This window comes from Liolophura sinensis, chromosome 9 (genome assembly GCF_032854445.1).
Source record: "Liolophura sinensis isolate JHLJ2023 chromosome 9, CUHK_Ljap_v2, whole genome shotgun sequence".
NCBI classification, from domain to species: Eukaryota; Metazoa; Mollusca; class Polyplacophora; order Chitonida; family Chitonidae; genus Liolophura; species Liolophura sinensis.
Genome location: NC_088303.1, coordinates 36,388,575 through 36,401,777, shown reverse-complemented (window position 1 = coordinate 36,401,777; position 13,203 = coordinate 36,388,575). Strand labels below are relative to the sequence as shown.

The window sequence follows — 13,203 nt, the reverse complement described above, 5'->3', positions numbered from 1 at the left end:
GACATGAATTCCTCCTCGACTTAGCTAGGATATCCTTTACAACTATACGCAGGCTCAAGTTGCTTCTCTCTCACATTTCACCCTTTAATACGCAAAACCTCGTCAGCCGCACAGATCTTGTCAAAAATAAGATCTACACTTATTATCATAACGTTACCAGAATTTATGTCTGATTCAGACTGATTTCCTAATCTACCTATTCATACTTACCATTCCACTGGCCAGCTGGACTATTGCTATAATTGTCTACACGGGGAAATGCTCATTTGCTACTATTTAGTGTTTATAAAAAGACGTTGTATAGGGATTAACGGTTTGAGCCTGTAGGTCCTGTAGCAAGTGTGATGAGGGGCCCAGGATCGAGGACAACGTGACTGTGGGTATTGGAGACTTAGTTCCGGAAGATGGTATTATCTTGGGGGACACACATGGAGGCGAAGTTCGGTGTGACAGGATCAGATAGGTCTAACTCGCCTGAGTCATATAGCCCAAACGGCTTAGCAGCGCTTTAGTACAACACTTTAATAAGGCCGGCCATGTTATAGCCCACATGTACTTGTGAAGGGTTTAATCACCAACTTCCCACAAATAAAACCATCTGTATTTAGTATATGTACAACACGCATAGCTCCACATGAAAGGCTATAGACTCAGTTATTGTGCGTTTGTGTAGAAAAGAAAAACTTGTCTCTCATCATCCGTTAAATATATAAACCTCCCAGCTCAGGTCGAAATTATATCTTTTTAAATTTATTGCGGGCTTTTGAGTAACATTTTGATGGCGTGGAGCTGGACCGTATCGGGTTACGTAAAGGCTGGTGTATTATGGTTAAACCCACAGCTGGCACAAAGAGGAAACGTTTAGCTACAAGATAAACGCACTGATTTCCCACTCACGTTTTTATACTTACAAGGAATACTTTATGTGTAATTGCACGCGTCATCCGATATCAGTGATTTCAGCAGAACTGATTTTCTGATAGCCTTGTACTGTGCACAGCTAGGAGCATTTCTTCAAACTTTTGACATATATATACATATGAAACAAGTTCTTTTGTTATTTTGTTCACTCTGATTTCTTTGGAATTAGATCCATTGTTGAACCGCACCAGAGGCTGGTTATACACCAATCAAATCATTAAATGAATGAAAATCACTAGAACTGTTGCGCGGTGTTGTAATAACTTGTACTTATGTTCGAAAGAATCTTGACGTGTTTCCATCATGTATTCAAATATTTTATAGGTGATTTTATCACCTCTATTAAGGTTAGACCATATTTTTATTTAGTGTAGTGTCGGCAAAAGACCCGCAGTTAAATGCACACATTTCTTGTATCTCTCATTAATCCCCAAGGAAATGTTTAATCAGTCAACATAATTAGAGAACGGTTAGTGGCAAAGGTGTAAATGTTTGATGAGACTCTGATCGTCCACTGGTCGGCTGTAGGGGAGCTAGCGGAACTCTCCTGTCTCGGAGGAAGGAATCAATGATATAGTGAATGGTTTCCTCGTGGAAACGTTTATCTGTTTTAATAATTAATCAGACCAGGCAAATCAAAACTAGAGTTCTGGCCTCTTTGAGACGATGACACACAGAAAACACTAGAATGTTCATTTTATGTGTTGTAATAGGCATATATAAGCCTACATATAGAACACTGTACATCCTTCACTGATAATAATCATTTCTTGTTGAAAGTAGGAGAAAATACCTTAGTGTATAGTTTAGCAGTTGTTCTTATATTTTAATCCGGAAAATGGTAGAAGAAAAACTTTGTAGCATTTCGACAATATCTGTTGTTTGTCTGTAATTACCGCAGACAAACCCGTATGGCAATAGAAACACTGTCCAAAAAACCTATGATCTTGATTCCTGAAAAGAAAAACAGGCTGAGATGGGAAGGAAAGCGATTTGTTGGTGGTTACGTTGGCAAATTCATGACTAAGTGATATGCCTGAATGTAATGCTACGGCGAGAAAAAGCACCTGCTCGCTGTTACGAACGCGGCTTGATTGGGGAGGACGGAGTGACCAATTAACACGTCCAGGCCAAACTGACAAGATTCAAGATGAGCATCTGTTTCTGTGGACAGGGGATCGCCTTATATCAGTGGCCTTGAGGCATGGTTGATGGTCTCATGGGCTCACATCTCCTTGCACAGCACTGTTTTATTTTCTGTGCGACAAACAGACGATTTCTAATTCTGTTGATCATCAATAATTTACAGAGTGTTATTGCTTTCCCTTGGAGCTATCATTGAATGAGGCCGGTTGGATGCAGGTGCGCAGGCTAGCGCGGTACATCATCTTCAGGAACGACTAGCTAACTCTTCTCTCTATATACAATTTAACTCTTCTTTTCTTTGCTAAAACTACATTTCCATTGTACACAAAAGACAAACCCATCACTTGAAATGAACTAAAGAAAAAAAAAACAATCAATAAATAACTTCTTTAACATTTTCAAACGTATTTTGGAAACAATTAAAAAGCTTATATTCAAATGCCTTACATTGTCATTTTAGAACGTATAGTAATATTATAATGCAAGGATATTCGAATGTTGCCAATATCTGGACTGTAGAAATGTGATGGAAATCTAAATATAATAAAAACAAAGACAAAATTATTTACTTGTATATCTTATAAAGGCACACTTTATTTCCACTCTTTAAACCCAATGAAGAGAACAAATATGTATAGTGGGTAAAGAAAACCCTTCATAGCTGACATCTAACTACGTATTAGATTATGCATTTACAGTTTATAGGAAATTCCGCTTTATCCGTGTCTAGGGGTTGTATATGCGTTGAATAAAATGATCATGTTGGATATATGAAAAGTTACAAATGAGAGACAATTTTGATTGAAGACACAGTACATGTATAACTTGGTACAAAATGGTACAAGAGAATGGTACAAAACTTGGTACAGAATGGTAAATCACATTTACTTTCACTAGGTGGATTGTGCTGAACATTGTTATGGAAATTTGGCCCCTGGATTATTGACCTGGGATGTCCATTACAATCGATACATGTGCATAAATGTCTGTTTAATCTAATGCCTTGATTAATCTCCTTTAAAGCGATTAACAAAACGAGAGAAATTTTGGCGAATGATAATGCTTTTAATTATTTTTTTTTTTTTTGCCATTTTGAAATTTAACACGACATGCGTTAGCGCAAAAATGTTCAGCAAAATGTGTTTTTTTTTTAAACATTGTATAAGCTCGTGATGTTCAGTTATACTGGAGTGGTAATTTTTCGAGTTCTTTTAATTATTTTTCTTTTCACCTCACAAAGCTGAATAATAACAGGATATCTGCAGATGAAGTTGAACATAAAATTTAAAATTTGTAAAGCGACCCGAATGCTGCTATTAAGGATCAAGATGCAACAATAGTCATGAGGTGTACGTGTATCTTTTATCTGCTTACCCAATTTATCAGCACAGTGAGATGAGACATGTTCACGGTTAATAAAATATCAACTAGTTTCTCAAGCAAACTGACATACCTGCTGTAGCTATTTTATTTTAAAACTTTCAGCAAAAATAATGCTGTATTAACACTGTGTAGTTTATGTTTTAAGTGTGGAAAATATTCCATTTCGCAATGTAGGGTATTTCAGACTGGTTATGTCGTTAACAAATTACTTATAATGTGTATAGGCCTACCGAAGGAACGAAATAAGAAAACTGGCTTAAAATTCGAAGTTGATAATGCTAACAAATTAGGTGTAAAATTTACGAAAGGAGACGAAATAAATGAACTGATCTTATGTGGAAAGTGCCAGTTTATGCAAATTTTTATGCTAGTGTATCTTTATATATATGAAAACTGCAATTTTCATTTAACTAAGTAGTACCGGTTTGAGTACGTCCGTGTGTTTAAACGTTGGGCCATCTGTTACACTTGGTCTATGCAGCCACTTGAATTTCAAGTCAACTCAGCTTTTTAAAGCAGAGCCTGGCTAAGAACGCATAAACTATGGAGAAGTATGCAATATACAAGGCGACCTCATACATGTAAACACGTGGCATACGTGGGGAAGTCCCTTTGTTAGCTGGCCCATGGTGAAACACCAATGCTGTTCAAATCCGCAGAGGGCGAGTAAACCGGACTTAAAAGTAAATTGGGTCAAGTGATTACGGTACATACCAGTACACAAGAGAAATTGTTTGGCGTAGCAGCATAAGGAGGGAGTGTTTGCCTTTCGAAATTTAGACATGAGGAAGATTCAGTTCACATCAGGGTGTTAGTAATAAGTTCTGCGAAAAGAAGACGGTACACAGTTTTCTAATAATGAATAAATTGTTGTAAAAATTGTCAGTGGACATTTGGATATGTTGTGATTCAAGTTTAGCATGAAACAAAAAATAAATCATGTCTTTCTTACTGTGATCTCCATAATTCTAAAAAAAAAATGCGCTTCTGTCTATTAACTCTTTAGCAGATGACATTAATCCTTCTTGAAATCATTCATCTAATCATCTGTTAAAGTTAAAGTTAAAGCAAGGCTAGGCATTTATGTTTTTTGGGGAAAATTAAATGCAATAGATTAAACTTTACTCTTTCAGTTATTTGCTGAAAAATTCCCTATGCCTATCTCTGGTCGATTTTATTGAATTTACTTTCACACCTTTAACCATATTGGTTGTACTCTGTGTGTTAGCCATGGTATTAGTCGTCTTAGCTTGTGTTCCGATATTCAAATTGTCACTCATCGTGGATGTACCCTGTGTTTTAGGTATGGTATTGGTCGCCTCAGCTTGTGTTCCGATATTCAAATTGTCACTCATCGTGGTTGTACTCTGTGTTTTAGTTGTGGTATTGGTCGCCTCAGCTTGTGTTCCGATATTCAAATTGTCACTCATCGTGGATGTACCCTGTGTTTTAGGTATGGTATTGGTCGCCTCAGCTTGTGTTCCGATATTCAAATTGTCACTCATCGTGGTTGTACTCTGTGTTTTAGTTGTGGTATTGGTCGCCTCAGCTTGTGTTCCGATATTCAAATTGTCACTCATCGTGGTTGTACTCTGTGTTTTAGTTATGGTATTGGTCGCCTCAGCTTGTGTTCCGATATTCAAATTGTCACTCATCGTGGTTGTACCCTGTGTTTTAGGTATGGTATTGGTCGCCTCATTTTGTGTTCCAACATTCAAATTGTCACTCATCGTGGATGTACTCTGTGTTTTAGTTATGGTATTGGTCGCCTCAGCTTGTGTTCCGATATTCAAATTGTTACTCATCGTGGATGTACTCTGTGTTTTAGTTATGGTATTGGTCGCCTCAGCTTGTGTTCCGATATTCAAATTGTCACTCATCGTGGATGTACTCTGTGTTTTAGTTATGGTATTGGTCGTCTCAGCTTGTGTTCCGATATTCAAATTGTCACTCATCGTGGATGTACTCTATGTTTTAGTTATGGTATTGGTCGCCTCAGCTTGTGTTCCGATATTCAAATTGTCACTCATCGTGAATGTACTCTGTGTGTTACTCATGGTATTGGTCGTCTTAGCTTGTGTTCCGATATTGACATTGTCACTCATCGTGGTTGTACTCTGTGCGTTAACTTGCTTGGATATTCAACTTCTATTCTCAGTAGCTATAACTGTACAACGCGGGTTAGCGTAGTTTTGGCTTGAGCCTCGATATTCATGCTTCTGCTCATGCTGGTTGTACCATGTATGTTAGTCAGGGTGTTGTTATAGTTTTAGCTTGAGCCTCGATATTCATGCTTCTGCTCATGCTGGTTGTACCATATGTGTTAGTCGGGGTGTTGTTATAGTTTTAGCTTGAGCTTCTATTTTCATGTCTCTGTTCATGCTGGTTGTACCATGTGTGTTAGTCAGGGTGTTGTTTTAGTTTTAGCTTGAGCCTCGATATTCATGCTTCTGCTCATGCTGGTTGTACCATGTGTGTTAGTCAGGGTGTGGTTATAGTTTTAGCTTGAGCCTCGATATTCATGCTTCTGCTCATGCTGGTTGTACCATGTGTGTTAGTCAGGGTGTTGTTATAGTTTTAGCTTGAGCCTCGATATTCATGCTTCTGCTCATGCTGGTTGTACCATGTGTGTTAGTCAGGGTGTTGTTATAATTGTAGCTTGAGCCTCGATATTCATGCTTCTGCTCATGCTGGTTGTACCATATGTGTTAGTCAGGCTGTGGTTATAGTTTTAGCTTGAGCCTCGATATTCATGCTTCTGCTCATGCTGGTTGTACCATGTGTGTTAGTCAGGGTGTTGTTATAGTTTTAGCTTGAGCCTCGATATTCATGCTTCTGCTCATGCTGGTTGTACCATGTGTGTTAGTCAGGGTGTTGTTATAATTGTAGCTTGAGCCTCGATATTCATGCTTCTGCTCATGCTGGTTGTACAATGTGTGTTAATCAAGGTGTTGTAATAGTTTTAGCTTGAGCCTCGATATTCATGCTTCTGCTCATGCTGGCTGTACCATGTGTGTTAGTCAGGCTGTGGTTATAGTTTTAGCTTGAGCCTCGATATTCATGCTTCTGCTCATGCTGGTTGTACCATGTGTGTTAATCAAGGTGTTGTAATAGTTTTAGCTTGAGCCTCGATATTCATGCTTCTGCTCATGCTGGTCGTACCATGTGTGTTAGTCAGGGTGTTGTTATAATTGTAGCTTGAGCCTCGATATTCATGCTTCTGCTCATGCTGGTTGTACAATGTGTGTTAATCAAGGTGTTGTAATAGTTTTAGCTTGAGCCTCGATATTCATGCTTCTGCTCATGCTGGCTGTACCATGTGTGTTAGTCAGGCTGTGGTTATAGTTTTAGCCTGAGCCTCGATATTCATGCTTCTGCTCATGCTGGTTGTACCATGTGTGTTAGTCAGGGTGTTGTTATAGTTTTAGCTTGAGCCTCGATATTCATGCTTCTGCTCATGCTGGTTGTACCATGTGTGTTAGTCAGGGTGTTGTTATAGTTTTAGCTTGAGCCTCGATATGCATGCTTCTGCTCATGCTGGTTGTACAATGTGTGTTAGTCAGGGTGTTGTTATAGTTTTAGCTTGAGCTTCTATTTTCATGTCTCTGTTCATGCTGGTTGTACCATATGTGTTAGTCAGGGTGTTGTTATAGTTTTAGTTTGAGCTTCTATATTCATGTCTCTGTTCATGCTAGTTGTACCATATGTGTTAGTCAGGGTGTTGTTATAATTGTAGCTTGAGCCTCGATATTCATGCTTCTGCTCATGCTGGTTGTACAATGTGTGTTAATCAAGGTGTTGTAATAGTTTTAGCTTGAGCCTCGATATTCATGCTTCTGCTCATGCTGGCTGTACCATGTGTGTTAGTCAGGCTGTGGTTATAGTTTTAGCCTGAGCCTCGATATTCATGCTTCTGCTCATGCTGGTTGTACCATGTGTGTTAGTCAGGGTGTTGTTATAGTTTTAGCTTGAGCCTCGATATTCATGCTTCTGCTCATGCTGGTTGTACCATGTGTGTTAGTCAGGGTGTTGTTATAGTTTTAGCTTGAGCCTCGATATGCATGCTTCTGCTCATGCTGGTTGTACAATGTGTGTTAGTCAGGGTGTTGTTATAGTTTTAGCTTGAGCTTCTATTTTCATGTCTCTGTTCATGCTGGTTGTACCATATGTGTTAGTCAGGGTGTTGTTATAGTTTTAGCTTGAGCTTCTATATTCATGTCTCTGTTCATGCTGGTTGTACCATGTGTGTTAGTCAGGGTGTTGTTATAGTTTTAGCTTGAGCTTCTATATTCATGTCTCTGTTCATGCTGGTTGTACCATATGTGTTAGTCAGGGTGCTGTTATAATTTTAGCTTGAGCTTCTATATTCATGTCTCTGTTCATACTGGATGTACCATGTGTGTTAGTCAGGGTGTTGTTATAGTTTTAGCTTGAGCTTCTATATTTATGTCTCTGTTCATGCTGGATGTACCATATGTGTTAGTCAGGGTGTTGTTATGGTTTTAGCTGAGACGAAGTGGCACACTACAGGCTGGGTGGTGTTTCAGCTCTGATGGTTTTGGACCTCGTCCATATCATTGCTCGTATTTATATCACCTTTGTAGTAGAATAAGTATAATGTAGAACATCTGTAAATAAGCAGCATATAACGAAATATAAATAAATAACAATGCATATTACAGATATCTGTGAACCTTGTTAGCCGAGTATACATTGTAGGCCTAGTATACATTGTAGGCCGAGTATACATTGTTGGTCGAGTACACGTGTTGGCCTAGTATCCATTATAGGCCGAGAACACATTGTAGGTTGAGTACACACTGTTGGGCGAGTATATATTGTTGGTCGAGTACACGTGTTGGCCTAGTATCCATTATAGGCCGAGAACACATTGTAGGTCGAGTACACACTGTTGGAAGAGCATACATTATTGGCGGAGTACACATTGTTGGCCGAGTATATATTGTTGGCCGAGTATACATAAACCTGGTATACATTAGTCATTTCAGTGGTATAAAAATGATATTGATTTATTCATTTTATTAGTTTTTTTAGAAAGGGCATTGTGCATACAGCTTCAGACAAGCAAAAACAAAGACGTCAGGAAAAAATTTGTTAAATATACCATGTGAAATTCCCATTCTCCTCCCATGTATATATATATATATGGCAGAAACTTTATTTCTTAATTTGGAGTTTTAAGCCACACTTTAGATTGCTTCTCTCTTATGACTATAGTCAGCTTCATGAGTGGAGGAATTTATTTATGTAGTTATTTATGTATTTAATACATGTTGATTGATGTTTCAGGCCGAACTTATTTTTCATTCATACGACAGCGGCCAGCATCATTAGAAGAAAACCGAACAGGGACCGAGGTAAACCCACGGCCACCTGCAGGTAGCCGGCAGACTTTCCCATGTGTGAAATGGGCAACTATCTGGATATACCTTGGCATATGACTTTGATAGCTGGAAATGGACATAGGCACATAATTGCTAATTACACTAGTTTTTCAGGTAGTAAGCTTCATTATAAAGACAACTGAAAACTACTTTCATTTATTTTTCCAGATTTTTTTGAGATTGTTGAAAGGCATTCAAATATTTGAAAACTATGGTGGGCTTTATGAGCTATACTTACGGTATCTAAGAACATCACCTTTATTCTTGATGTTCACCAGAAGAAAAGAATTTTTGGGAACATTAGCAACCTTTTACTCATGGGTAAAAAGAGTTATTCCAACATTCAGTGTCATGATTAGAGTTGGATAAACTTCATCACCTCTGATAGTATGGTCCATAAAGCCATTTGTTTGAGCGCCTTTAACTTTTTTAAGAAAAATCTCAAAAAATTAATGAAAGCATATTTATGCATAGTTTTATGAGGCCCACTTAGTGATGCCTAGTTCGATTTTTAGTGGTCTTTTCCTTTAACATTCGTGTTGTTTGCCGAAAACCTATCTGCATATTTGTTTTAATAATGTCATAATCAGCTTTTGTTATAATAAGAAAGGAATATATAATATATAACACTACAGCATGTTAAGTGAAAAAAAAAAGAGCAGGGAAGAGAGCTTGGAAATTAGACTGGGTTTTATTATAGCTATTCGTGTAAAAGCTTATATGCATATCATGTAGTAGCAGCTTACCCTTAAGCATGTTTTGACACATTCCAAATTGTGACCAATCTTGTTTTACCAATCTGAAATGTTTCCTAGTACAGCTGAAAATGGCTATTTCCTGACGGATGAGTGAATCAAACCGATTTGATAATCAAGATACATTTAAGAGTTCTGATGGACTGGTGATAAGCCGCGAGGGCAGCCATCATGAACCATGACCTCCTAATTGCGGGAGTGTGATCAGATTATCTAGCTTTTGATGTACAATGTTGACATGGTAAACGTTTGTTCATATTTTATGCGCACAAATATTCGTTACAAACCCCAATTTAGGTCTACAATGCTTTACAGTGTGTAACTAACAATGTGTTACTATTGCATGAGTAGATTTTACAGCTGTTGTATGTGATTGTAAAAATGCCATGGGATTAAAAAGTCGCAAAGCAGTCCACCTGTAGAATGAGTTATCCAAACAAAGGCTAGTATGCCTTTGAAGTATTGTGATTTGTCTGTAAACAGGGCACGGAGATGTTGTAAAGTTAAGCACCCAGTACCCCGCCAACAGATGTTTCTGGTGCTCCAGATGGAACTTGTCGCGCCCACCTTCTTCTGATCCTTTACCACGGTTGCCTGTTCTCTTCATACCAGTCTCTACTTTACATCCTCGGAATCAGACACAACTGAACTGTTAGAACGGGGTGTCAGGAGCATCTTGAAATGCAATCCGTCCTCTTACTGCCACGCCTGCTTGTCGGAGGTTTGATCTTAAAGCTTCCCCTCGCAACAGCGTATCTCTCTCCAGCATGGCGAAATGACTAGATGTTTAGTGTTTATAAAGATGTTCAAATAACCTGTCTGACAAGTCACATTTTGTTTGTACAAAACTCACTCGTAAAAGTAAATTGAAAAAACGAAACATTACATTAACGTAATGTCTACGTAGTTAATAAAGTAGATAGTAACCTTCTTACCATGCATGACTGACCTTTATTTGATATTTGCTTGTGACTGCTCATTATGGCGATGTCTTTTCTGTAGCTTTTAGTTTTCTCAGAATTAAGTTTAAACCTATATTAAATGACAATTACCTTTGAATGCATTATTATTTTTGGAATATACCTTTTTCCAGTCAAGTTTTTTTGGGGGCATTTGCTTCCACGCCAGCAGGCCAAATAAACAATGCATGTACAGTACGCCCATCATAACTTACTGCAGACTCCGCTGAGTTGGAAACAATGGTTTAAATGTTGGATTTGCTTTCCACACCTTTCTCAATAAAGCTTGTGGAATGTTAAGATACATTTGAGAAGTCGACATCAAGTCGAGATCGTGTTCGCGGAAACAATGCTGGACATGTAGAGATATACTGCTGCCAACATTACAACACAACGCGGCAGTTCAGTGTATCGGTTCATTTCAGCCCTTGAGTTTCACTTTCCAGGCTTGTTTATGTACTCGTGGCGAGCGTTGTCGGTCTCTGATGGGTGTGTTGATGTCGGTGTTATATCCCACTGGGGGTATACTGATGTTTGTTTAAGCTTTGAGAGCCCTAAACACGTGTTCATTTTGGGCCTGCTGTTAGCAGTACGGTACCAGGGTGTAGCCACCCATTGACTGGACTACTACTTTCTGAATGCGTCCAGTCCATTCTCTCGCATACGTGACATTGATGACAACCAAAGTAGATCCACCTATTGAGCTAAAACGTCAACACTATGCAGACAGTTCTTTCAAAAAACAACATCATACCAATAAGAATGCGTTTCATTTAAAGAGTAATTAAACTGTTAACTGACTAGAATACAGTTATGGACAGGAAGTGGCTGCAATATATAAGACTACAGACCTAGAGAGAAACACCAGAGCAGTGTAGACAGTGTGATTGTTGGCAAATGGTCACAGGTACAGGGTAAAATCCGACTTTTTCTCAATTTATCTCAGTTGGGGTATTATTCTAACTTGTCATGTAAATCCTTAAATACACGATGGCTTAAGGAGGATAAGGTTTACAAAGTGCACTGATGTTAATTACAACAGTGCCGCAGTGACGTTAAGTCATATTCATTAATTCAGCTGTCATTGTTGTAACCTTATGTAAGGTTTGCTTGGTGCTCACTAAACTGCGATAGTTTCTTCGTTTTTCCTCTTGTAACCTGTTCGTGGTCATACCTATCAAATATTCATAAACCAAGACATGAAATGCCAATAATCAATAAAAAAGGTAAATGTTTCAACTTTGTCCTGAACAACATTTTTTCGATGTTTGCTTTCAGCATAAGCGCAATTTTAGACATGATCTTGGTGATGGACAATTCTTTCATAACTCGTCAGTGCCTCTTATTGTCTGCTTTTGCTATAGGTAAGGCTGCTCAGTAGGTTTGCCCGAACGGTCTTGACCGACGTAAGTTTCCGGAGGCTTGTTGTGGTTGTGGATCATCTGTTACAGTTCTTATTGACAAATGCACCATGTCCTGACTGGTGACATTCATAAGGCCGGGAATCGCGACATAAAGGATCTCTTTGTGAGGGGTTCAAAGTATAAAGATCAGAGAAATAGAAAAATAAGATCAAGCAAAAATGTCTCATTTCTGCAACTGTTTAAAAAGCGGTCAAAACGGGAAAAAAATAGTGATTCAAAAAGACTGTAGTTCTATCAGTCCACAATGTAGATATCAATACACTGTCTCTGGCCAAACGCGTTCCGGAGAATCCCACTGTGTACGACATACGATCGGACAAATCCTACAGAGCAAGGTAATCTTTAGTTGTAAGAACTATTGCTGTCAAATGTTTGTACAGGAATTAAATACATCTTTTACAACATCTACGCACTGCTACTATATGTGAAGATACGTGTGCAGAATTTATCCACACCTCTTCTGGCAGACATATACCTGTTTTCATATGGGTATAGCTGTGTCCAGTAATTATTAAAATGTTATCTTTTTAAAGCTCGAGCGTTTTCATATACCAGACTGTGTACTAAAGATCGTTTAACCACAATCAGTTTCCACTGTGTCGAGGCGGTGGACCAAACAGATCTTCAAGAATATTTCACTTAGACGACGGCGGACAGAGCCCGAGGGAAACACATGACCATCCGCAGGTTGCCACCTTCGTGGGCTACGAGTAGTAAGCAATTGTCGGACTTGACGCTTAGATTTTATGAATAAGGAATAAGGAATAATAGGAATAAGGCAAGCACCACGGAAAACCAGCTGTTTCCAGTGGTTAGGTGACAACGTTCTTGTTGTCAGTATGTCTACATTGTCGTTGCCAGCATATCAATCTCTTCTGTTTGAATATGTTGTGCTTTACTTAAAAACTGCGTGGGCATATTGTCTTGTTTTGGGCAATATGGGGGCACCAGGTGTCACCATGCAGGTGTCAAATTGAGCAGGCGTGCTATTGAGAGAACGATGCCGTCAATTGCTTACACGTACCATGTTCATTGTTAAACAGTTGTCATAACCATTCCCAACTTCCTATGTGTGTTTCAGCGGACGCGTGTCCCAGTTTCTATTGCGGAAATGATTTCCGGTTACGCAAAGAGACTGGGGAAATTATATTTACTAGGCACAGACAAAGTTTCCGTCAGTCTTGGAAGTTCTATCATTGGCTTTGCACTG

The 13,203-nt window shown here is 38.7% G+C and overlaps 1 protein-coding gene across 1 annotated transcript in view; it reads right to left on the bottom strand.

Moving 5' to 3' along the window:
• Positions 1-228, bottom strand: part of LOC135475286 (transcriptional regulator Erg-like) — a 37,310-nt gene extending 37,082 nt beyond the window's left edge. Inside the window, exon 1 of the mRNA XM_064755125.1 lies at positions 211-228. Coding sequence (XP_064611195.1) covers positions 211-213 — 3 coding nt within the window. The 5' untranslated portion in view covers positions 214-228. The remainder of the gene's footprint in view (positions 1-210) is intronic.
• Positions 229-13,203: the final 12,975 nt, after the last annotated feature.